This window comes from Amyelois transitella, chromosome 11 (genome assembly GCF_032362555.1).
Source record: "Amyelois transitella isolate CPQ chromosome 11, ilAmyTran1.1, whole genome shotgun sequence".
In the NCBI taxonomy this organism is placed as follows: Eukaryota; Metazoa; Arthropoda; class Insecta; order Lepidoptera; family Pyralidae; genus Amyelois; species Amyelois transitella.
This window is the reverse complement of record NC_083514.1, coordinates 1,527,532-1,554,898: the sequence shown is the minus strand read 5'-3', so window position 1 is coordinate 1,554,898 and position 27,367 is coordinate 1,527,532. Positions and strand designations below refer to the sequence as shown.

Genomic DNA, 27,367 nt, shown 5'->3' with positions numbered 1-27,367 from the left:
TGATCTAATAATATAACTTATTGTCTTTCGTTGAATAAATATTTTTAAATACAAATTTTATAGTATAACTAAATATATTAATTCTAAACAAATATAAATTTCAGAAAATTCTTATAAAGTGTTATTGTCGTTATTTTTAATTTGTATATTATTTAATATTGTCTTTGGTATGTAATATAAATAACATACACAGATATTGTCAAGGTTTCATCCCTAAATTATTTTTTTTATTTCTCTTTAGCCAGCATTAAAATATAAACTACTGGAAATATTAGCTGCCAGTTTTTTTTACTTATTTTTGGCATAATATTTTTATAAAACTACATTTTGCAATGTAACTAAATATCAAAAATTATTATCCTTATTTATAGTTTTAGAATACCTTTGAAAAATGATTTTTTTTCTTTCACGTCATTATCTAATGATATTTTACCTTCTTACATCAACTAAAATTTCTTCTCTTTTTACCATAATTTTTATCTAGTTCCATGCCAATACTAATTTAGTACCATAGCTATTAAATAGTTTGGCATTTATTATAGGATGCCTTATGGGCATATAATATAAATTAGGGCGCATGAAACCGTAAATAATTTTAGGTATACATGTATTTATGGGATATGTTGATTGAAACCTTTTGGGTATTTTCGATATGTAGAGGTTCCACTACCTTTTAAAATTTATTTCTTAACACAATAGTGGTGAGTAAATTTGTAAACATTTAATCATAACAATTTTCGTTTTATGTATACGTTCATCTAAATATACCGAGAAAGATTTTACTGATTTTTTTGCTTTACAAATAAAATAAGTACTTTGATACGTACATTTAGATATGTGCCATTTTTTACGAAGTCATGGAAATCGAATAGAAGTATGAACATTTTTATATACCCTCTTTTATGATGTAGTTAACATCAAAAAGGTATAAAACACATATTCAGTTATTTAAGGAAATTCATTCCTCATATTATGGAATTCAATTTGCATTACTACCGCTGTTGTAGCCGTCAAACTGGACCAAAATGTCAAGGTTTGATACCTTAAACGACTTCAATCACTTCGACGTGAAAAAGGGATATCTCAAACATATTTGAAATACCTACAACAACCTTCTAAATTTTTCTTCTAGATGTTTCCAATGGAACCTTATTACATTTTATTGCACAACAAGTTAGGTTTTATTGGAAAAGTACAATTTCATTCGTAATTTTCACTATTCAAAAATGTATCTAGACGATTTTATCTTATTGTCACGAACTTTCAATATTACATTGTGATATTATTTTCTTTCGTTCTACCTCGTTCTTGATATATTTTTCTTCCATAAAATCTTCCTTACTCTTCATCATCAGTTTCGCAGCAGCCTGGCCAGCAGCATCGCTCACTGCCATCAGGTCTAGTGCAGAACAGCAACGTCTCTGTAGCGGAGACTGGCCTCGGTTCGATGCCGTGGAAGTCCCGGAGCTCTTCAGCTGGGAACCAGGCGCGTTCCTCATCGTCTATGATTGGGATGCCGAAATATCTGAAATATTCCATTATTTAATTTACTAATTCGTACCAACGATACATAAAAAAATGATAAACTCATGAAATTGTAGAACATAGGCTAGTATTTATATACTACTCTGTCAAGAAAGTAGCAGGAAAAGATCAATAATACACAAACTGTTTGTTATTCATCCAAATTTATTTTATCACCTTCAAAATATGCTCCTTTAGCAACGATACACTTACGCCAACGAATAATCCAATCATCAAAACATTTTTTAAACGCTGTTTCCGGAATTGAGGTCAGTTCTCGCCGCGAATTCTCTTTTATGTCTTCTACCGATTGAAAACGGGTGCCACGAAGTGGTAATTTGAGTTTAGGAAAAAGAAAAAAGTCGGCTGGAGCCATATCTGGTGAATATGGTGGTTGCTCGATGGTATTTGTTGAGTGTTTGGTTAAAAATTCGTTCACAATGATGGCCTTGTGCGAAGGTGCATTATCATGGTGCAAAATCCAAGAATTGTCTTTCCACTAATCTGGCCTTTTTCGTCGGATTTGCTCTCTTAAACGCCGCATAACACTCAAATAATATTCCTTATTTACCGTTTGACCTTCCGGCAAGAATTCCGAGTGCACAACACCGCGATAGTCAAAGAAAACAGTCAACATGACTTTGACTTTTGAACGACTTTGGCGTGGTTTTTTCGGTTTCGGTTCAGTTGGAAGGCGCCACTCCGAAGCTTGTTGACTAGTTTGCATGTCAAACTCGTAAACCCACGTCTCGTCACCAGTAACAATGCGTTTCATGAATGTTGGGTCGGAATTGACTCGTTCTAGCATGTCCTCAGCGACTCTCATGCGATTGAGTTTTTGAAAAAAATTCAGGTCTTTTGGGACTAGCCGAGCGGCAACATGTTTCATACCCAAATTATTAGTTAAAATGGTACGGATCGACTCGTGAGATACAGAAAGTTCGGTGGCTATCTCTCTCAAAGTTGAATGAGGATTTTCAGTCACTATTTCCTTCACTTTTGCGATGTTAACTTCAGTTGCAGACGTTGATGGCCTACCAGAGCGAGGCAAATCTTCCATCACATCTCGACCGCTTTTGAACGCTTTGTACCACTCATAAGCACGAGTTTTTGATAAAGTCGATTCACCGTAAGCCTTCTGTAACATTTTCAGTGACTCCGAACACGATATTCCATTGGCAATGCAAAATTTAAGACAAACTCTTTGTTCGATGTTTTTATCCATTATGAAATTAGCAATACACACTAGATATGATATAACTAAAAATAGCACTGTATTTAATGTAAACAACAGATGCAACTCAAACTCCGCGCCAAAATGGAAAACAGTTGTGCCAATCTAACAACAACAAAAAAAACAAAAATTTGAATTTGGAACCATACATAAATAATCCATTCCCGATACTTTTCTGACTGAATGTACATACATATATATAACCACGTCTATGTATTTATGCATTCCATTTGATTTAACAAGATCTGAAAATATTTTTAATTCCTATGACAATATATGCATTAAAGCAACCAGACAACACTGTTGTTTGAATATGAATTTCTTCCGTCATAACGCGATTGTCGGAATCGCGTTTGAAACAATAGTTACAACTTATGAGTATATTACTCAAAAAGCTCTAGTCTTATTATAGAATAAACAACATACCTGCAAATAGCCAATACAGGTATCCACAGCACAGAAGCAAGCACCAACACCACAACCAGCAGCACAGCCCAAATCGGCCAGGGTTTCTTTACCGTGTCCCCTTCTGATGGGATCCAAGCGTCATACCCTGACCCATCGGTGGCCAGTTCCACGAAGGATGAGATCAGGATGGCCAACATCGCCATTGGGGAGAGGTACTTCCAGCAGATCAACCAGTATATGCCTGGTCGAGTGCCCGTCATTAGTTCTATGTCGTCTGCGAACCTATAAAGAGGATATTTTAAGTTAACTTTCTGTCTACAAAAATTTAATACTGTGTGGTTCTCGGCGATCTAGAATAGGGCCACTCCATCTCTTTACCAGGGATGTTGTATAAGGAGATTAAGGCTCAAAAACTTGGGATTCTTGTAGGCGATAGGCCAGCACTCTATCACAATTTGAATCTCAATTCTATCATTAGTAAGCCATAAAGCTGAACGTGGCCTTTCAGTCTTTTTAAATATGTTGGCTCGGTTTACTCTGCAAGGGATATAGACGAGATTATATGTGTGTATGTATGTTAAAATTATGCAGCCAAAACTTTATTATTGAGGAGAACGTAGTAAGTGACAAGTTCATTGTAACTTTAGCTATCTGCATATTTACAAATGTGAAATATTATTTTATTTTATATTGGCAACAATAAACAAAATTATTAAAAGCACTTAAGTTAATAACTACAAAGGTTAATAAATATTATGCGTAGAGTGGAGCAGACAGACTCCAAAGGTAGTTTCTGAATATGTAATTTCTATTGCTTTGTTCTTATTTTCATTTACCTACTCAAAGCACCGATTTAACGTCTTTATGTTCATTAGTAAGACGATCGTATCTTGATCAAATTAAGGACGCCCTGGCAAAAGGTGAGGTCAAGAGTACCCGAAACCGCCGAGCTTGCACGAAGAGAGTTATGTATGTTGATGAAACCGAAGAAGTATGCAGAGAAATATGGCAAGTGGAAAGATGTAGTCTCTGCCTACCCCTCCAGGAGAGAGGAGTTATTTTATATACGTATGTTCAATAAGATATACAAACTTATTGATCTGGTTGTGTAATGCGCGAGGTTTGAATTGGATCACGTAGGCGCTGTTGTATTAGGCTTCCTCTTCACGGGATTGGGATTTGGATGGATCTGAATGATTTTGGTTCTCATCGACTGAATCAGGATATTGAGATTCTGAACATATCAACAAACACTAATTATCACATAGTCTTTGACGACGATTGGGCAAGCATTAGTGAACAAAGATATAAATTAATTAATTCATTTATATTATGTATACACGTCTACATCCCTAGAGTAGACAGAGCCAGCAGCCTTGAAAGGCTGATAGGCCACGTTCAGCTGTTATGCTTAACGATAAAATTGAGATTCAAATAGTGACAGGTTGCTAGCACATCGCCTAAAAGAAGAATCCCAAGTTTATGAGCCTATCACATAGTCGTCTATAACGACATCCATAGGAACGAAAGTGGTCCTATTCTTAGAACATGTATATATGTGTAGAAATTTATTGCTATTTCAATGAGCGACGTGGCCCGTGACCGCGATCAGTATTCAAGGCGTTAGCGAAACTTCTGTCATCATTTAGGGAACCATTGTTCTCGAAACTTACCAGTAACATTAATTACCAGTGTTTTACAAAATTAGCACGTCTCATTAATTTTATGTGGACTGAAGTGCGGATTTAATAACGCGCGCTTGGAAAATTATTACGCGGCATAGGTTATACTTTCGGGGCTATATTCACTAACGTTGAAAATACATTAGGTATTGTTTTGTCATATCTACCCTCTCTTTCTTTTTCCGGTAAACTTCAGATATAGATGGAAGATAAGACAAGGGTATTAATCAATGTTTGTGAATAGGCCTCCTGGCCATCCCATATAACGGAGGAAATTTCACATCAATTGTAAAGGTACTCATATATATATAATACCTACCACCATTATGTCACTCAATCAAACATGGCCTACAGTCTTGTGTCTATTTTTCGGCTCAAAATACTGACAACATTCAGGTTGCCGGCAAACCCTTTTTCAACTACGATTTGTCACAAAAGCTTCGCAAAATAGCCCTCTACACATTGGCCCAATGTGCACAAGGCCCTTAACATTCTTAAGATTTTTGGAAACTTGATAATTCTGAAATTTGGTCCGGTGTCTCAAAAGTCTCCCAAGTAGTTCGGTGTTCAGATTCCTAATACCTTTTTTTCGTGGCGGACGTTCATTTTCAGAAACTTGCGCTTTTAAAATACAAGATAACAGGACAATAGAATTCAGATAAGTGAAGAACCCTCTTTCCCGAGCAGTGGGGTGGAAGGGTAAAGCCTTTATAAATAGCTACAAAAGTGTAGGTACAATATGGAAACGATTCGATAAAATACTGGACAAAACAATTTAGTCGCGATCAGAGCCGCGTAAAATTGGAGTTTAGCCCTCAATTAACTTGATTCTCCAACGAACATTAATGTTGAAAATGAAACTCAAAGTGATTTTGTCGAATTTATTTGCATTTTTTTCTCCTTTTATTAAGAGGATGACCACGGTAACGCTAGATAGATGCTTAATTTTATGAAGTACCTAACAAAGTATGGTGAGATCTCTCGAAGATCACTGTGACGATTAAAATATCACGTCTTATATCGCTGATTGGGTAATTTTTAACATACAAACAGATATCAAGTATTCATCCATTACGGGGTAGACCGTCCGTCCGACCGACCGTCTTGCAAAGACTGAAATGCCATTTAGCTGTAAATATGGCCTAATGATGGAATTGATATTCAAATAGTGTCAAGTTGCTTATCGCCTAAAAGAGGAATCCCAAGTTTATAAGCTTCTCCCTTGATTTACTTTTACAATGTTCACGAGAAGAGAAGCAGCTGGCAGGCACTATGTTATTTATGCTTATTAGCTTTCATCCTGGACTGGTAGCGATTATTTGACTGACAAGAATAGAATAACAGTATTGTAATGTATGTATTTTGTCAGTATGCATGTGCACTTTATCGCACCACCAACCAAAAGTTTTTTTCTGTTTGGTCAGCTGGTTGACTGGTAGAGAATGCCAAACGGCATTAAGTCCGCCTTTTGTACATTTTTGTTTTTTTGTGCAATAAAGTTTAAATAAATAAATAAATAACAGTGATGCAGAAAATTGAAAAATGTAATCACTTACCTTTTAACACCATAGACGTACGCAATCCCGATGCACTCGCAAAAAGCGATGATCAGCAGTGGAAAGTTACCGCTGTACATGTCGAAAAGTAGGAATATGTAGCTGCCGGCTCCGTGGGCGAAACCCATAGACAGGAGACAGCAGACGAGGCACAGCCCTCCTGTGGATTGAGAAGATTAAAATGTTGGTAAATCTTTCACAATCTTCTGCATCCTTATTTAATTATTTTCCGTATTACTCTTCCTTTGGGGTAAGTCGAAGTGATAGATAAAGGGAGAAAATATAATTTTGTAGTGCCAACGTTTTTTTAATAAAGCCATGGTGTCTATCTAATATATCTTACTCTTCGATTAACTTGAGGAATATAGTAAGATACGACATATTAATTCAAATTATGAATATTCATGAAAAACCCGTTGAGTGTATTCTGTGTTAGCTATACTATGTACTTGCACAGAACAAATGTTGTCTTTCCATAACTCAGTGGCTAAATCAGATAAAAATGAATAATGACTTTTTCGTTTTATGTTTCATTTAGTCTTTATTGTAACAATTACAATGTAAAGTACATTAGGTGGACTTAATGCTAATAGCATGTGCCTTTACGTGCCTGGTTTTTGGTAAAAATCATTCATTCATTAATTTAGAAGTACCTAAGCCTATAAAGCTTTTGTTGATTTGGATTTATCTTTATTAAATTTATTTATATCCTCCGAAATTGTCTTTTCTACTCTACTAATCCACCGAATTTTCGGTACGCCCCTGAGATGAAGTAATCTCCCGGATTGGACAACTCAATTGAGCGAATAGAGCGAGGAAATCCCGTAGCATTAATAACCTTTGTGGCGGGAGCAGCGCAGGGTAGTCTACTTGACTAAATAATTGACAAAGCAAGTTGTTAATTATTATTTGGCGAAACTTCCGTTGAAACTTGTTTATCTTTATAAAAACTTAACTTGCTTATCTAAGAATGTAAAATTGCACATAATAGTCCCGGTAACATTATCTTACTATGGAAGAAGCACGTAGTAAGAAGGTATACATATATGAACACGATTCTGAAGTCAAATGTATACGTTAGGTTTTTATACGAAACGACTCCTATGTGACTTCCACAACCGTGTAGGAGAACCTAATCAATATTAGCTCTAAGTCGACTACTTATAGACACATTCAAGTTACTAGAATGTGCAGTTACCTCACGATGTTTGCCATTTGACCATAACAACATTGGTTAGCAATCTAATTTACGTAACCCAGAAAAAAGTGCTTGGTACATGAACGGGGTAGGTTCTGACACATACCATCACCACTCGCCCACCACCCAACGAGAAAGGAAGAACAGATTTAACATTGAGCACACTCACCTGTGAGGTACTCCTTCCTCAAATTCGGGAACAGCTTCATATCCACGATGGAGGTGACCACTCCTTCCAGGGTCCCGAACTGCGAGTCTATCCCCAGGGTGAACAGCATAAGGAAGAAGAGAACCGACCAGAACTGCGCCCCGGGGAATTGGTTGATGGCTTCCGTGAATATTATGAAGGCCAGGCCTGTGCCAGACGCGGTCTGGAATAAAAGTGAACATCTTGTAACATCAAATTCATTTATTATCAGGTTTAAGATTTTTATAAAGATTAATTTGATGTAGGTTGTTGAATTAGGAAAACTCTTTAGATTCTGTAAAGAATTTGCTCCGTGGTATTTTATTGGATTGAAACTTCAGAATTCCAATTCATCTACTTCACAAAATAAGCTCTCTTTTAAGAAAAACATATAATTTTCGTCTAAAGTGGATATTATTTCATAAACGAAACATCTGTTAGATAATGCATCCGCCCCATTTTATCAACGTAATATTTTCCCAATAGAGTTTAAATAAATAACTTTACTCACGTTATCCAACTCCTTTTGAAGATCACATTCCGGCAGGTGAGGCATGATCAAGTTGGTGAAATTACCATTCCTATCCACCGCCACCATCTGTCCCGCCTCCGGAAAAACCATGGACTTATACGACGGACCAAAAACATCCAATAACGTCGCATTCCGATCTTCCAAACATTTTTCATACACCATTGTGGCTTTGAAGCCTATAATCGAAAACACAACAATGCCAGCAAACATCGACGTTAGGCAGTTTGTCATAGAGACCATAATCGCGTCTCTGTAGCAGTTGTTATCGACTGGGTTGTATGACGAGAAGGCAATTAGGCCGCCGAAAGCCAAGCCAAGCGAAAAGAATATTTGGGTGCCCGCTTCGAGCCAGACCACAGGGTCTAAAATCGTGTGCCATTTCGGAGTGAAGAGATGGATGAGGCCGTCGCTCATTCCCTTTAATGTGATGCCCCTGAAGAAGAAAATAACTAGAACAATGTAGGGGAAGGTGGCTGTGACGTAGACCACCTTTCCTGAGGAAGCGATGCCTTTGATCATGCACATGTAGACGAGGATCCAGGCAATGACGAGGGCCAGGGCGATCTTGTAATTGAAGTTTTGAGGGTAGTTTATGTCATCGGAGATTTGGAGCGTGGTTCTGTACCAGAAGTATTGGGTCGGGCTGCTGACCTGAAACAAGGTGAAATAAAATATTAATCACAAATTTATAGGTGCCTATCTTGCTAATCACTTCCTGTGTAAGTAGTTAGAAGCGTCTAAACGACGAACATACACATATAAAGGTTGCCAAATCTTTTTCCTGCAGTCTGCCTCTGTTTTTGGATCTTTTATCATGCTGACTTGCGCCTCAAAAAGACACAATCCAATTAATTTATGGTTAACATTGTTTAGTTAGGCAGATATTCTATCTACTCAGTTGGGATAGACTCCTAAACAGACAGATGATATAGGTACGACATGGTCGGTACATACAAGTTAATTATCATAAACAAAATTTTATTTGTTAAATTTAAACTCAGTTTATAAAAGCAATATTAATGTGTGTTCTGGTAACATTTACATTAACAATATTGATTAAAGTGTAGAACTCTTAACCTATTGAAATATTTTATTTCACTTCATAACTAAAAAATTCTTTATCAGGTGATATGTCCAAATTTGGAAAATTATTATCTTGTGGACTTTTATGCCCCAAATAAAAAAGGTAATAAAATTTTCTAATAAGGAGACAACTTATTAATATTTTCACAGATTTTTAGAAATTAGACTGCTTTTCCACAAATGATGTGCGATAAAAATGCGTCGTGCTAGAATATTTATAGCTGTGCCACAGAGTACGCAAAAACTACCTTTATTATTTGCGCGAAAATGTGTGGTGCTTTCCATCATAGCGTGTGAGGAAAGTGTGTCAACAACAAAGATGCTTTATTTTTATTTTAACAATTGTGTCCTTTGTATTAAGCATGTAATTACAATTTTGGTCGTGTTTAAAATGAATCCTATTTATAATAAATTGTGTAGGTTATTAAGATTTGATGTGCGCGTGGCGAATATATCCATTGCGGAGCTTGTATCTGTTATGACGTAGAAAGATTTCAGGTTGTTAAATACAGAAACCACGTTTATCTTTTTGTAGTTGAATGTGGGGTGGTATGCTAAATTGTACTTACAAGCAAATTTGCCTAAGTATGAATATCCACTGCGACAATAGTACTTTTCCAAGTAACATACCTAATTCTAGTTTGAATATTCTGATACTTCCAGTGCTTGTAAGAATTTTGAGATATTTATTTTTTCCTACATACATACATAAAATCACGCCTTTTTCCCGGAGTGGCAAGCAGAGACTACATCTTTTCACTTGCCACGATCTCTGCATACTTCTTTCGCTTCATCCACATTAATAACTCTTTTCATGCAAGGTTTCAGGTACTCTTGACCTTCCCACATATATCATGTTAATATATAGATAAATATAATCTGGATTCTATTTAGTTGGTTAATTAAATTGTTTCCATCCATTTTCATGCTGTTTGTTATGAAAATATATTACAAGTTCACGTTAATTCCTTACGAGAAAGATACCTACCCCGAGTAAAATCACAAGACTTGATGATAGAAGTGAGAGGCCAAGTTAGTAACAGATTGTTAGTCCATAAACCATTTCATTAGCATCGTCACTCAGAAAGAATGAACTCTTGAAATAATCTGTTTTTATTTCTTTCTCACAAACAAAAAGTTTCAAAAATCAAATAAAGCATTTCCAGAATCGCATTTTTATCACAATATTTGCGCACAAAACCAGATGTCACCACAATTAAACTGAAGAGACTTGTATAAATAAGGGCGATGGTTGGAACAATGTAATTTACAACATTTTCCGACCGAGTAAATTGATAGGATCTTTTTTATGGCGGCTTTGGTTGCGTAATGGATACCTCGTGCTGGGAGAGGCTTAATAAGGGTGGTTTAAGCAGTCCCGACCTATGTTTTCATTATCTCTGATGAGCGATATTGTATGGTTTTGACAGAGGCAACGCAATAAATCAGATGAACCAAAACGACGTTTTTCTGCCCCTGTAACATGACACGCGCCACGCTGTTTTATCGCTGAAAAAGCTACTGCTGTTTCGCTTTTTATTATGACGTGAAACGGGACAGCGATAGTTTTTAGCGCGCAAAATGGCGTCACGTGTACCATGGTACAGAGACTGGTTTTCCTTTAAACGTGCCCAAGTCGCCGCGACCATATTTACTAATCTATTTATATGAACTACATCAATGATAGACTTGGGAAATCGATCGATTTTTTGGTTTAATTTTTTTATCATTACCAATTTTGATAACTAAGGTTTCGTTGTCGTCTTAGTAATTATTCCCGTTAAACACTAAGTTTTTTTTTCTTGTTCATTAAATTACGGTGACCGATTACTAGTCATGTCGAATATCTCTTTTATATCAACTTATACTATGAAGACTTTTTTGAGAAAGAGTAAGGCTTTTGCAATTAACCATAATTTATATCAGATACTTTAAGTTAAGAAATTAATTCACTATTTATAAATACTGCAGATATTAAACGCGCACGTAACGTGACTCTATTTTATCTCAGACGATTCGTTTATATAAATAGTAAGTATAGCTGTGCCCGCGACTTCGTCCGCGTGAGATAGTTATTTTGGGCATCATATTTATTTTTGCAAACATCCTCCTCGGCTTTATCAATTCTAGCTGCTAATTGTTATGCGACTTGGCGACGACTTGGCCCACATCATTACCCGCGACGGAACGGAGACCGTATAGTATGATGAGAGGCCTTTGCCCAGTAGTGGGATCTTACAGGCTGATACTTTACTTTAAAATAGTAATATCTTCTAAGATGTTCATTGAAATTAAGTGATATCAAATACAGTTATGTTTACAATTAAATACTCATAATCAACAACAATCTCATCAACAAAGGGCGGTCAGGCGGTCACGCGTATTAGAAAGAACGCTGGTTCGCCGTATTAAATGTTTCGCTGCAAATTGCTTATAACGACTATATCTCAAAACCTATTCGTCTGATTTATATACTGTAAATGGCAATTTTAGTCTACATGAAAAGCCGAAAGTAATAAACATATTTATTTGGATAAGGATTAATACTGAATTAAAGAAAATTGGTTTCAAAATACCTTATGTTTATAATGAAAAAATAATCTTAAAAAATGAACATAAAAGTGGTTATTGTAAGTAAACCTTAAGAGATAGATATATGCTCTCGCGGACTTTTTTGTGGCAAAAAATGAGTACTTCACATCTTTAGTACATTGTTTTACTATATCTTTGTTGGTTTGCACAGCGTTCGCGTGGAAAGCTCGCAGATGGCCGACTCATTCAACTTTTACCTGCATTGTTGACGTTTCCCGTAGGAAATCCGGGATAAAATATAGCCTATAGCCTTCCTCGATAAATAGACTATCTAACAGTGAAAGAATTATTCAAATCGGTTCAGTAGTTTCTGAGATTAGCGCGTTTAAACAAACAAACAAACAAACAAACAAACAAACAAAACAAACTCTTCAGCTTTATAATATTAGTATAGATAATGCAACGCAATAGTTTAAAATTTAAGAAAGAAATCATTTTTTTAAATAAAGAATACAATTTTTTCCGGACATAACAGAGGTTAGTTTTGCTTAGAAATTCACTGGACATTTTTGTCACTCAAATCACTCTGCCCTTGAGAGCTTTCGCCTTCAAGTTATTTTCGTCATAAAACTTGGCACTTTCCAATAAGTGTGTGTCCAAACTTTTCCAAGGAGTTCTTGAAAAAGAGTTTATTTTTAGCCTTAGGATTCTGTTTAATTTAACTCTTTATCATTATCATGGAATATACATTATCAAAGTGAGATAATACACCAAAAAAAAAAATAATATATAATATTATGTAAAAAATGGAAATTACATAGGAAAGTAAACGAAAATTTGAAAATTATGTACTTAATCAGATACATATATTGAGTTCCGGGAAAAACATGAAAAACGTTCGTGGAGCATAACGCCTGACAGCTTAGAGTTATAAATCAATTAGAAGTGAACGTGTCAAGAACCCTCTCGGATTACAATATTGCTCAAAGTTAACAAGCCTAAACACACCGGCCGTCCTGAACAAACACGCCAGAATTACCGAAAGAGGGTAGGAAGCGAAAAGTCACTGATTTCAAGGACTTTTTATTAGGAAAAGAAATGTTCTTTCAACACTGAGTAGAAAAAACGGCTTCTATGCCAGTAGTAAACGTTTTTCGTTCGCAAAATATTAGATTTACAAAATAACAGAGTGAAATAAATTTTTTTTAATGCTATTTTTTTTTTGTCACACGTACCTATAACGTTACGTTTTACAAAAACTATAAATTGCACAAAAGCGAGCAGAAATATCCTACTAATTTTATAAATGTGAAAGTTTATGAGTATGTATGTAAAACGATAACGATGAAATATGATATGTAGGTAGCTGAAAACCCATAATAACACACAGGCTACTTTTTATCCCTGAGTTCCAGCGGGATTGATTGTTACATTATAATAAGTTTCCACACGGATGAAGTCGCGGGCGGATTCTAGTTACTCATAAAACAAAAACAAAATATCAACAGGCCCTGTCTACGAGCTTCAAGGAACGTTAATCACGTCTACGGCGTAGGCGTCTACGAGCTACGAAGCGTAGCGGCGTAGGCGTCACAGTTTCATACATAGGTACTGTTTTATTATGTGACAAGCGGGTGACCCCTCCGCTTTCAGTGGGAGTAAAGGTCACTGCACTAGATTGAATCCTCTATGTTGAATGCCTATGGTGTAGTGGTCTAGATTTAGTCTTTTGTGGTCTAAGTTCGAATAGCATGCAATTTATTTTTCAAATTTTATTCTGATTTTGATAAACGGTTTTCTTGTGCGATGGGCTTCACAAATTGTTGTTATTGACCGTTATTTAGTCGATGTCAATGCAATAAATTATATCAATGTTTCTTCACGACGTGGATAAAAACTACCCACACACGCTTTGACCTCAGGCCATAATAAGAATATTTTTCTTTTAGGCCTGACTCGTGGATATTTAACTGTAAAAGTAAGTGTACTCGTATTTATTACAAAAAATATCACTTATCCCATAACACAACTCTCGAACTTACTTTTGAGCTAACTCTATCTGTGTTATTTGTCCCTTAGATATGTAACTGACATAAATATAGTCATGTCTATATCCCTTGAAGGATAGACAGAGCCAACAGTCTTGAAAATACTTATAGACCACGTTCATCTGTTTAGCTTAATGGTAGAATTAAAATTTGACGGCCTCTGTGGCGCAGCGGTTGTACGCTTGTCTGTGACACCGGAGGTCCCGGGTTCGAATCCCGGCCAGGGCATGATGAGAAAAGAACTTTTTCTGATTGGCCTGGGTCTTGGATGTTTATCTATATAAGTATTTAATATAAAATATAGTATCGTTGAGTTAGTATTACTTCGAGGCTAACTCAATCTGTGTAATTTGTCCCGTAAAAAAAAAAAAAAATTAAATAATGACAAGTTGCTAGCCCACCGCCCGAATAAAGAATTCCAAGTTAATAAACCTATCCCTTATTTGTAACTTGGTTTATAAATAGCCTTAACTATAATAGGTTTTTGTTTTTCATATTGTCGGTAAGCTCATTTGAAACGAACATTTGGCCTCTGACATAAAACCTTTGTCCTGAAATGTTTCAGTCTCATAGTCCATTATTATAATGGAGTTTAATTTGGGTCGGAGCTATGTGAACGTAATGATTTTTATTTATTAGATTCAGAAGAAAAGTAAGCTTGTAATTTTAGTTTCTTTCAGACTTGGTATTGGAAACAAAAGTCGCAGAATGTTTTTTATTTCTATTTTTATGTACGCAGATCGCAAATTATTTTGATGCTCTTTGTATACACGATTTTGAATGGTCACATTTGACTTTGGTCATAGCTTGAAGTAATTCAGCTGGGGTTACTATCGCGATAAAAAATAAAAAAATATATATATTTTATAGTTTGGCGAATTTTCATAACCATAATCCGCTTACCGTTATCAAATCCGACGTTCTGACAATGATGACCAGGTCAGGTCAAGAGTACCCGAAACCGACGAGCTTGCATAACGCTGTATGCAGGGATCATGACAAGAGGAAAAATGTAGTCTCTCTCTTCCCCTTCGGGAATGAGACGTTATTTATGTATTAAAAGCTTATGAGCCGAAGATATTCGTAAATTGACATATCAAATATGAAGAAAATATGTTTTTTGCCAGGGAATTAAGGTTCCATATTATATAGTTAGTTATATATTAGCTAGTTAATAAATTTGTTGGAACGCGCAACAACTTTATTCTAGAATTTAATTAGTTATGCACTGATGAAGCAACATTATGAATCATGTCCGTAACTAAACATGTTGCATAAGACTGACGTATCCTTTCAGACAAAATTAATTAGTAAATACTAGCGAACTTATCTAGACTCAGGGTGTCAGTGTGTGCCTGAATAAACATACATACATACATAGAATAGAATAGATTTATTTATAAAATTGGATACAAGGTATCACTTATTGACGTCAAATAACTTAAATCTAATTATAACTACTACCGCTTCCAAAGCGCATGTGTAGAAGAAGCGGCGGAACAAACTACACTGCATCATTTTCATAGGGCGTCAATTTACAAATATAGATCTCTTAAATCTAAATAGTGGACGAATGCACAATGTCTACATTAAAAAACATGAATGAATGTAAAACTAATAGGTACTTATGCTGACACAAGTTTGAATCCTACCGCGTACCAATGGCTATTTCTGACTTATGTTCATCAGTTTGATTGCTTACGGCAAGGAAAACCGTAAGGTAACATGCAGAGGTGCCGTGTGGTTCCTGGCACCAATAAAAAAAGAATAGGACCACTCCATCTCGTTCCCATGGATGTCGTTAAAGGCGACTAAGGGATAGGCTTATAAACTTAGGATTCTTCTTTTAGGCGATGGGCTAGAAACGTGTCACTATTTGAATCTCAATTCTATCATTCATGGCCTCTTTAAGACTTTTGGCTCTATCTACCTCGCAATGGATATAGACGTGATATATGTATGTAACTGGCACAAGATGCAATATGGGTTAGGTTCCCCTGCAAAGGTCATGGAGGTCAGACGGAAGTCGCTTCGTGTAAAAACCTGACCTACCCAATGCAGGATCGCTGTCATAGGCGCACCTCTCCAGTGATATTATTAGAATTAATATTAAGAAACCATAAATTTAATTTAAAAAAAAATCTTTACTCAAGGCGAAACCACTCTGATTAACGGAACGTCTATTTATTTGTAAAAGCTTTCAGACTAAGCTCAACGCAAACTTTCAGCTTTACACGAAACTTAAAATTGTGTAGTCAAAGTTTAAAATAAACTTTTCAGTTCAAAACCACTTAATTTAATGGAATATTAACCCCAAGTGCGTAAAAGAGGTTGTTAAAACATTGCGTGGTTGTGTTTGTATAAGTAGGTTTATCATGCATATAGTTATGTATATATGTATATAGTTGCAGCGTGATGTATTATATATATATATATATATATATATATATATATATATATATATATATATATATATATATATATATATAACCTAAAGCCATCGCCGATAAAAGGTCTATTCAACGCAAAAAGAATTTTTCAATTCGAACTAGTAGTTCCTGAGATTAGCGCGTTCAAAAAAACAAACTCTTCAGCTTTATAATATTGGTATAGATGTGAAAAAGTCAAAGACTGACTAACAAATCAAGTCATAGCCCAAACCGCTGATCGTAGAGACTTAAAATGGGCGTGTACTTTCTGTGGTCAAAGGGTGCATTAAGCGATGTCTTCCCAAAATTCCCGCGGTAATTAGGGTTACGGTATATATTTCGTTTTACGCGAGCGACCTCTAGTTATTGTTAACTAAGAAAAAAATCTTTTTTCATTCTTTACCTGATACTTTGTAATGGGACCACTTGGTTTTTTCCTGCCTAAGTAACAGCGACTAAGGAAAAACTTTTATCTTAACAACTGTGATCCCAAAGGTCAGACGGGAGTCATTCCGTCCCTTGATCTGACTGGTATGTTTTTAAATAACTGAAACTCACTTACAAAAGTAAAGTAAGAAAAAGCTAAAAATGCAAATTCCAATGTATTTCCGATGTTAATTCCACTTGAGAATTTAATATAAGCCGGTAAAGTTTCGGATATAAATCACTTGCGATAACAGCCCTTGAAGACTGGACCCTTTTTATAACAGACTAGAGGCCGCCCGCGACTTCGTCCGCATGGAAACCCTATCAATCCCGCGGGAACTCTGGGATAAAAAGTAGCCTATGTGTTATTCTGGGTCCTCAGCTACCTACATACCAAATTTCATGGTAATCGGTTCAGTAGTTTTTGCGTGAAAGAGTAACAAACATCCATACAAACTTTCGCCTTTATAATAGTATAGTAGGACTAGCTTTTAACTTCGCCTACAAAAAGCGACTAATTCAGCGGCAACTAAAAAGCGACGAATTTAGCGCCACCTACAATAAAATACAGGTTTTCCGCAAATCACACGGGAAAATAGATTTTACCGGGAAATAAAGCGTGAGGAACCAAGAAACAAATAAACTTACTTTCGCATGTTCTTATTATTGGTTGGGATTTTCAAGAGTATATTTTCAATGTAAAGTGTGTTAGATAAAGAAAGCTCTAGGTATATTTCCACGCTTTGAGGAATAACCACTTTACTTTTGTGGGGGGTACCTACGCTTCAGTAAAAATACCTACTTTAGTAATAAAGTCTATAGGTATTCAGTTTAGTTGGTTAATCTTTGTGCCAAATTACATTATAGTACATACATTGCTGTGTTCTGTGATACATACACACAAATACAGTACGGACAGATTTTATTAAAATCTATAATACATTAATGTTGGTACATATTCTGATAGCAAATAAAAATGTGCCGTAATGTGAAAAAAAGTCAATCAAGGGAATATAAACTTAGGATTGAAAATTACTACCATCGCGAAAAGAAAATCCGCTGTCATATTCAATGTTTAAGTACTTAATTACCAAGTTTCAAGCTCCAGAAATGGAAATGTTTTTAAGATTAATTAAATAAGTTTCAAAGAGAAAGCTAAGATATTTTACTAGATCTTTCTTTTGCTTACTCCTTTATCTAATAAAGGACGTCCTCGCATGCAGAGTTATGCGAATGTGGATGAAGCGAAAGAAGTATCCAGGGATTAGCGCGGCAAGTGAAAAGATGTAAGTAGTTTCTGCCTACCTTTTCGGGAATGAGGCGTGATTTTATGTTTGTATGATCTTACGAATTCGAAGCAAAGCGCCCAATCTGTTGAGCCTCGATTGACTCTTCGAACACTCATTATTTTTAACGAGTAGGTTTGTAAGGTCGATACCGAAAATGCCGAGAATGATCTTTGTTCTATACCATAATGGAACAAAAAAATTACATACATACTTATTGTAATTTTTTTTTTTGTAACCGAAACAATTTTGAAAATGGACGTAATTACTGCAATAATAAGACCCAGAAAAGCCTCTAAGTACATAAAGATTGAAAAAAGTCCTTTGATTTCCCAATTCGGCTAAATCTGACGATTTCAGATAAGAATTTAACGTTCATCGTTTCTTTTGAAATGCCATGCACTGACAGCACTAATTATGTAATTTCTTTATCAATTTAAAAGACGACTCTACAAATTTTAATCGTGAGTCGATAAGAATTGAAAGTTCATCCGCGGCATCACTTGCGGGAAAACTGCCATATGTCCTTTTCCGTTCTCCACACTACTCGTTTTATCTGCCTGAGTATACCTACGTATAGCCTGAAAATATAAGGCAGTGAGGTTGGTTACAAAGGCTATTCAATATCTCGGTCTAACGTCCCCAAAACAAGGCTTTACAAAGTATGCTAGTCGAAATTGTAACTTATTGTCATAGGCATAAGATAGTTCAATAATATCCTTGATTTCAGGCGGGGATATTATGACACAATCGCTCCCGGTAGATATGTAATAGTGTAGGGTATTATGTAACTGATGATATGATATCTTGACGATATGGCTTTAAAGGCATAGCATTTTTCTCTTAAACGAAAGTAATTGAAAATAAATGTTGTTATCGGCAGAGGAGTAGCATCAAATGTTCGGCCACCACCTCGGCCATTTACCAACGACTATTTTCGAAGTTATGTACATTAGATTGAATACTAACCGATGCTATTGCAATGAGAGAAAACATCGTGAGGAAACCTACACATTCAGGCTACTGGATGTGTAACCATGATCGATCCTGTATGGGTCAGGTCGTCTGATTAACCGACCCTAAGTGGTAAGTCTTAAGGACTTCGATACTACGAACCCCTCGTATAATTTTCTGATCTTGACGGCATCAAGACTTCTACTGTGTTCTCTATTTTCAACCCTTGATCGGTTTCTTTCCATTTTTCTGTAAAAATACCGCTGATGATGACATCCTCCGCCATAGATAATGACAGAAGCTTATTATTACCTAAGGATTCCATATAATACCTAAGGATTCCATATAATAAAGAAAATCATGACAGATTACTTACCAAACACTCTGGTTCCGTGGTATAAGATCCATTGGCGAAGTATTTCTTCGGGCACTCAGCCCACGGCAGCTCCGCTTGGAAACTCTGCGCGAAGTAAAACAGGCACCACGCGATTATCGAGTTGTAGTACAATGCTACGTTGAACGACACCACCGCTGAGCTGATCCCTATCCCTCCCAAGTATGGCGATACCTGGTGCCATACTCCTATCGCACCCTTCCTCAGCCGCTGACCAATCGCCAGTTCCAAATAAAATATCGGAATCCCCTCAATAGCCAACATTACGAAGTAAGGTATCAGAAACGCTCCACCTCCATTCTTCTGCGCTAAATATGGAAATCTCCACACATTGCCCAACCCGACAGCGTAGCCCACCGTCGCCAAAAGAAACGTCAGCTTACTATCCCAAGATTCTCTCTCGCCTTCCCCCCCTTCAGGCTTCATCGCCCCACGTTCTTCAATAGAACTCGCCTTACTTGTAGGTGTTTCAGAGGAGCGCCTGTTAGGGCTTGTATCTTCGAATGCCTCGTTTGTAGCACCGTACATGACATGGGCACGGTGCGAGGGATGGCCATTTTCCATAGTGACCAATCGCCCACGCAACTCCTTCATCTCCATACGGTCCATGGACCTCTGGGCATAGAGGTCCCGCGAACTCTGTCGCCTCATCAAATGTGCTGTGTTCGCCATTGTATAATGTTCTAAATTAATCTACTTTAATTATTGTCGTTCAATTTTATTGTCATTTTATTTCATAATGAATCAACGTCGCTTAAAACGACTCTTTTTCACTATCATGGCACATAATGGAAAGCAGTAAATAACCAGAGAAAGTTATGATCACATTTATTATGTCGGAACCTGTTAATGGCATGTGTATTGATTCGTGACTGAACATTTTCATTTTAGTTTAACAGGTTTATCGTTTTTTTTTCACATCACTAGGATTTTATCTGATGATAGAAAATGGGTGTTCTTTATTTAAACATTTTTCTTTTAAATTTTTTTTTTACGGTGTGGCCGAATGGCGGCCGTCGCGAATGCTGGCCGTCACTGGCGGGAAAGGAGATCGGGGTGAGGCATGCAAATTGCGCATGCGCGAAAATCGCAAAATCTGTACCTACCTACCTAAGGTGCCGTAAAGAAGTGAATGTACAAAATTATGGCTTTTCAACGAGGATTAAATTCCCTTCGAGATTGGTAATGAAACAGTAATTATTACAGATCTTTTGATCATCCAAGCGTGAATCTCATTTTATTAATCTATATAAATAATCTCTTGTAATTAAGTAGGTATTTTAAGAAATTAAATAGGTACCTACTCAGTTAAGTAGTTAAGTCGGTAACTATAAAAGTGCCGATTATTCTCTCCATTTAAAAATACCTTAGTGGCGACTAAGGGAATAAATGAGTTCCCATGCATTACCTAAATAGTGCAAGCCTGGGCTTGCACTTGACCATGGTAAAACATGGGTTTTCAGATTTCCTGTTTCACAGGGTCAAAGAGGTCAGACGGTGGACCCTTCGTTTCTTACCTTCTTGATACATGGGGCTACTAGAGCTTCTTTTTTCCCAGTATGACATAACAGTCACTTGAGATGAGAACTTAAACTAAAGAGAAATGTAGAATTTTTGTTGTGCATAATTTCTTCGGGGATGTTGTCCACATAAGCTATTATTACTTTACCATTAATAACCCTCTCTTTCGTTTGAATCTCGTAAGGGGTGACTAAGGAAAGAAACACATTAGTCTATTGCAATTTCCCACTCTGGACTAGTAGAGAAAAATAACGTTTGTATATACAAACATATATCCTAACATATATGTTTCATATATACATAGATACCGCCACAATATCGTAGCCGTTAAATGTATATACCTATAACATGGTGTACAGAGTAAGTAGGTAACAGGGTTTCCCACCCTTTGGGCTGGACAGTGATTAATTATATTGACCCAAAATAAAACTTCGTCACTCATTCATACTAACTTATGTTTGAGAGAAATCTTTAAAAATAACCTTCAATAGAACATACATAGGATTATCTAGTCTATGTCCTTACATACCCACAATATATATATATTGTGGGATAGACAGAGCCAACAGTCTTGAAAAGACTGCAAGGCCTCGTTCAGCTATATGGCTTTATGATGTTGTAATATGATGTTGTAATTGAAATTGAAATAGTAACTGGTTGCTAGGCTATCGCCTTTAAAATGAATCCCAAGTTAAAAAGCTTATCCCTTAGTCGTATTTTACGACATTTATGGAAACGATATGGAGTATTTTCGGCAATAATAGATTATTAAAGTCCAAATCCCAAAAGGATTTCTCATCAATACCTAAATGTTATTGAATAGATATTATGTACTAATGTTTTAAATGAATTTATGCCACATGGTTTCCGGCACTTAAGAATATAATCAATCCAATTTTTCCCGTAAATTTCGCAAAAAGCGATTATTGGAATAGACACATTCTTCTAATATATCTTTTAACATCATAATCCAATAGGTACTGGTCTAACAGGAGTGTGCAAGGAAATGGTAAGAGTATGAAAGTGCGAGAGGAATAAATGTGAGAACTGGCATGGAAGAGGCTCAAAGTAGGCATAGGCCTTGAAGAACTGTTTCAAGGGTGCTAGTATAAAAAAAAAATCAGGAGTGGCTTCTGGTAAAACCTGACTTACCCAAACCAGGATTATATTTAATAGGTGCACCCTAGGCTCCTCTCCAGACACAAGTTATTGTACATTAGCTGGATTACTGCCAGTTTTTTTCCTATTGGATATTATGTAAGTACCTAATAGTTCTAAGGTAGCCATTATTAAAATTAATAATTTCGGAATAATTATTTGGCGGCAACACTCATTCTGATGTCATTGGTGTCAAATCACGTTTAAAAATGAACTGTCAAAGTCAAATTATTAATCGCAAATCTAGTGTACAACGCAGTGGAAATTAATTTTGCTCATGTACATAAAATTAATGAAGATATCATTCGAATCATGTCGATTACGGCGCAGTTGCTGATTAACCTTATCGTAACGCGATAGTGTTCACCTGCGCGCGTCGCCGAGATGTATTGTTTGCAATGGCTGATCCCAGTGCTGTTGATTCCGAAGCCCGTAAACCCGGCGTTAGTGAATACACACGTTATGTTTATGGTGTTATACCTAATAGGATTTTTCCTAGAGCGGAAGCCGTGTACTGTGTGCAGTGTAGTCTTCCTAGCGGCAGTAATCCTGATTTGTTATAGCGGAATCGGTAACTGCTTATTTTGGGCGACTCAGTGCGAAGGAGAAAAGTATGAGACCTAGCCGTGCGTGGCATGTAAAGTTACCAACCAGTGCTCAAAATATTACCAAGTGTTCCAGTACCGGCCGCGCAGATTGGCGGGAAAATATGGACGTGCGCTGCATATTATTATGTATATTTTTGTAAATAATGTAAATTCGAAAATTTACATTCACTGTTGTACAGCAATGGCCTATTGCTAAAACTCGTTTTGTCTTACCATGACATAGATCTAGCTAGACCCTACAAGTTTATATGTGTAGCATTATGGAATCCAATCAACCTCACTACTAAACTGATTCATATCTATTGTAATTCAATGAAATAAAAAAAAATATTTAGAAAAGAAAGCAGAAGAAACTTGCATGCTTTTCATACAGATGAATTAACTAGCAGTGTCTGGCTAGTACTTGTGTCCATGGAACACGGTTAATATCAGCTATTTGTTAAAGTTATAATATTAATAAGTAAAACTTCATATATTCATGGAATTTTCATCTCTCTACTCATAAATATTTGGAGCAAGTTTTGATGGTCGAGTTCACTAATGCACGTTCAGAATGGTTGTTAAAACTGCCTTTTTTTATATAAAAAAAAAACAATAAGTAGTGCATTAGAGTTGCAATGCTAATCTGAAAATTATTGAGCATTTTTGAAAGACTTGAAATAAAACCACAAAAATATTTATCAGTAAGTAATACAATGGGTCTATTTGCAATGTTGATAAGTCGTATATATGTCTAATTTGGAACTATAGGGCTGAATGATTATAGAAAAAGAGAGAAATTAAACATGTGCCTTGTCTATTTTTTGTGAATAGCCCCATTGGTCCTTATAACCATTGTTGACATGATAATATAATGACACCAATGTAGTTTCAAGAAATGTAATATTTACCATAAATTATTTCCATTTTTTTATTTGTTCCACATTCTTATGTGTTCAGCACACCAAGACAATATTTGACTCATTGTAAGTAAGGAATTCTTTAAAATATTAATACACCTATAATACAGGTATTAAATGAGCGTTTAATGTACCTTTATTTTATCTCTGACATTTCTATAAAATATGTCAAATCACCATTTAATTTACGTACAAACAATCATTAAGTAATGTATTATGAATTCCATACTTTGCAGAAAATTTTTGTGGTCGGTTAAAATTATTACTATTAACTACAGAAAATTATTCAGTTCAAAATTATTGCATGTATAAACACCATATTTTTTTTTACATGTTTTGAGCAGTTTGTCAAGACATTTAAGTATTTTTTATTTTTTTAATTAACAAGAGAGAACTGTTTTATGGCAATACTTAGATATTATTATATATGAGATGTTTCTCTTGCCAGTGATTATAATTTTACCTATAAAACAAACTGCATAGTGAGTGAGTGATACTGGGGCTCACCAAGGTGGGGTAACCTCTTTCAATCATCTTTAAATCCTATAAATTTATTGATAAAAAATAATATACATATAAGGCCTGCACAAATTAAGTACAACAGTCCCTGTAGCATGGCACGCGTGATGCCGTTTTTACCGCGCGAAAAACTATCGCCGTTTCACTTTTAAATTTACGTGAAATGGGACATTGATAGTTTCCGGCGCGATAAAAAATTAAAAACTGCTCCGCGCGTGCGATGCTACGGGGACAGGAAAGAGATCTGACTCCCTATAAAAAGTCAGGGTCTTGGGCAGTGTTGTGGTTGCATCTTGATCCTAAAGGTCGCATGGTTAAGTTAAAGTAAAAGTTAAATACCATAATATATTTAACATTTTTCTGGTAAAGAAAATGTTTTATGATAGGTGTAAGCACTTATCAGAATCGTAAAGCGTGATGCGACAAAGTACTCTACTAAGTTACATACCAACATTACTTTGATAACTGAACGACGCTCTTTTGGCATGGATGTGCATTTGTTAACTTTGCCAAAAGGTTTTTCGCCGAAATTGCGAAAATCATTTAGGTCCGTGTGGTTGCCAACACTAATAATAATAAAAAATAGGACCACTCCTCTTTCTCATGGATGTCGTAAAAGGCGACTAAGGGATAGGCTTATAAACTTGGGATTCTTTTAGGCGATGGGCAAGCAACCTGTCACTATTTCAATCGGAATTCTATCATTAAACCGTTTAATTATATCATACATACATACATAAAATCACGCCTCTTTCCCGGAGGGGTAGGCAGAGACTACCTCTTTCCATTTGCCACGATCTCTGCATATTTCCTTCGCTTCATCCACATTCATAACTCTCTTCATGCCAGCACGGCGGTTTCGGGTATTTTTGACCTGACCCTTTACCAGGACGTCCTTAATTTGATCAAGATACGTTCGTCTAGGTCTTCCCACTCCGACCTTTCCCTCCACACCCTCCATGTATATCTGCTTAGTCAACCTGTTTTCATTCATCCTCTCTACATGACCGAACCATCTCAACATACCCTTTTCTATTCCTGTAACTAGGTACATCTTCTTTCACATACCAACATTACTTTGATAACTGAACGACACTCTTTTGGCATGGATGTGCATTTGTTAACATGATCCAATATGGATAAGGGTCTCCTTGAAAGTCAGAACTAGTCTGTACATAATTTGTGTAGTTTTTTTTACTATAGCCTAGCCGGCTGAGAGGTGTCCATTAGGAATGTACCGATCTGTACTTATCTGATTGTTTTGTTAATGATTATGACGTGATAATTGATGTACAGTTATTGTTAGTAATTGATAATTATTATTGTATTATGAATTACAACATGAGATTACAATTTAATGTGTTTGTTTTAGGTAAAGCCCGCAAACTTTGTGTAATTACACGTGAAATAAATTGTATAATAGGTACCTAACACAGTTTCAAGATCTACACGTTCCACGGATATATCTTATTGGGGTGACGTACATCGTAAGAGGGGAAATACCTACCCAAATAATATATTTAGGTATTTCCCCTTTTGAGCTTTTTTAGCTTTACAACAATTGTGCAGTTTTTGCGTGATAGAGCTACCAAACCAACAGACAAAATCCGCTGTGGTTTGGAATTCCCTCCCTTCATATCTCTTCTCCGATACATATATTTTGGAGATTTTCAAGGCGAAAGTGAATAAGCACTATAGGAAATTGCGTGCGCCACCTTAGGCCTCATCTTGCTTACCATCAGGCAGCGAAATCATCCAGGCCGAAATCCTTGAGATTACAGTACGCGTACTAGAAGTGCCCTGAGATTTTAAGAAATTGATGGGAGAACTACAAAAGTGCATAAATATGTAGGTAACAAAATATTGTGTAACGCACAAGAAATGTAAGCATTAGGTAATACACCCATGAGAACATTAATGCATTTAGCATGTGTATCGATGATGCAATGTTCATACTACCGGAATACATATCATTATAAGTCAATTCACACACACATATCACGTCTTTTTATCTTACAGGTAGTACAGAATCAAAACTCAAAGGTCAATTTACATAAAAGTACAGTACCACAATGAGCCGGGTTTATACGTACTACGTATCATACTAATTGATACCGGCGACTTCGCCCACGAAAATATAACAACTACCACAAATCCAATTTTTTTTAAGATTGTCCATCAGCTTATTGGTGAAAACGTAACTGACAATCTTTCAGATAAAGGTACATACCTAAATGAATTATGGCCAATAGCTAATTCGCCAATATTTCGTAAATCATTTAGGTCCGTGTGGTTCCCGGCACCAATAATAAAAAAAAATGGGACCACTCCTCTTTCTCATGTATGTCGTAAAAGGCGACTAAGGGATAGTCTTATAAACTTGGGATTCTTTTAGGCAATGGGCAAGCAACCTGTCACTATTGGAATCGCATTTCTATCATTAAACCCTTTAATTATATCATTAGTCGCCTTTTACGACATCCATAGGCAAGAGATGGAGTGGTCCTATTCTTTTTTGTACTGGTGCCGGGAACCACACGGCACATACATGCTAGTGTAATTTCATCGAAATTGTGAGTAACAATAATAGGTATCTACCTAATCGGGAATGATAAGTGATGTGGTAGGCTAGGTACCTATCTAGGTACCTAGCCTACCACATCACTTATCATTCCCGATTGCACACTATTTGATTTACAAAATAAACCAAAACTTACATTACATTTATGGTACAATTGTACCTAATTACGTCCTATTTGCTTCATAGAACGACTGTTTACATTAAAGATAACATGAGTTTGATCAGCTTACGGTCAGCGGCTATTAATTTTAAAAGTACATATATAATCTACCTTATCAATATTTATTAAATAATGTCGTGGTAAATCTCTTTACCTATATGTTTACCCAAAATAATACTCATAACTACCGCATATGTGCATCCTCCATACTCCATCTCTTTCCCATGGATGTCGTAAAAAGCGACTAAGGCTTACAAACTTGGGATTCTTTTTTAGGCGATGGGTTAGCAACCTGTCACTATTTGAATCTTAATTCTATCATTAAGCCAAATAGCTGAAGGTGGCCATTCAATCTTTTCAAGACTGTTGGCTCTGTCTACCCCGCAAGGGATATAGACGCGACCATATGTACTTACCCACCTATTACGTACCTATATACTGGCTCCCA

General features: G+C 36.1%; 2 protein-coding genes across 2 annotated transcripts; one reads left to right on the top strand and one right to left on the bottom strand.

Annotated features, from left to right (window-relative positions):
- Positions 1-1,193: 1,193 nt before the first annotated feature.
- Positions 1,194-20,300, bottom strand: LOC106133406 (sodium-dependent neutral amino acid transporter B(0)AT3). The gene is made up of 6 exons (XM_013333116.2): positions 19,456-20,300; positions 8,301-8,972; positions 7,772-7,973; positions 6,405-6,564; positions 3,185-3,448; positions 1,194-1,525 (listed from the first exon to the last, which is right to left on the bottom strand). Exons 1-6 carry the CDS (start codon positions 20,143-20,145, stop codon positions 1,339-1,341), a joined length of 2,175 nt encoding a protein of 724 aa, XP_013188570.1. The 5' UTR covers positions 20,146-20,300; the 3' UTR covers positions 1,194-1,338.
- A 2,072-nt stretch (positions 20,301-22,372) lies between these two features.
- Positions 22,373-23,403, top strand: LOC106133398 (bladder cancer-associated protein). Its single transcript, XM_013333107.2, has one exon. It carries the CDS (start codon positions 22,537-22,539, stop codon positions 22,774-22,776), a length of 240 nt encoding a protein of 79 aa, XP_013188561.1. The 5' UTR covers positions 22,373-22,536; the 3' UTR covers positions 22,777-23,403.
- Positions 23,404-27,367: the final 3,964 nt, after the last annotated feature.

What these genes read in the sequence shown, in the direction of transcription:
- LOC106133406 (XM_013333116.2), bottom strand. Translation starts at nt 20,145, where the DNA reads ATGGCGAACACAGCACATTTGATGAGGCGACAGAGTTCGCGGGACCTC. An exon ending in GAGGAAGGAGTACCTCACAG is followed by an intron (nt 6,565 to 7,771) that starts GTGAGTGTGCTC and finishes CTCAATCCACAG; the next exon opens with GAGGGCTGTGCCTCGTCTGC. An exon ending in TACGTCTATGGTGTTAAAAG is followed by an intron (nt 3,449 to 6,404) that starts GTAAGTGATTAC and finishes TCCTCTTTATAG; the next exon opens with GTTCGCAGACGACATAGAAC.
- LOC106133398 (XM_013333107.2), top strand. Translation starts at nt 22,537, where the DNA reads ATGTATTGTTTGCAATGGCTGATCCCAGTGCTGTTGATTCCGAAGCCC.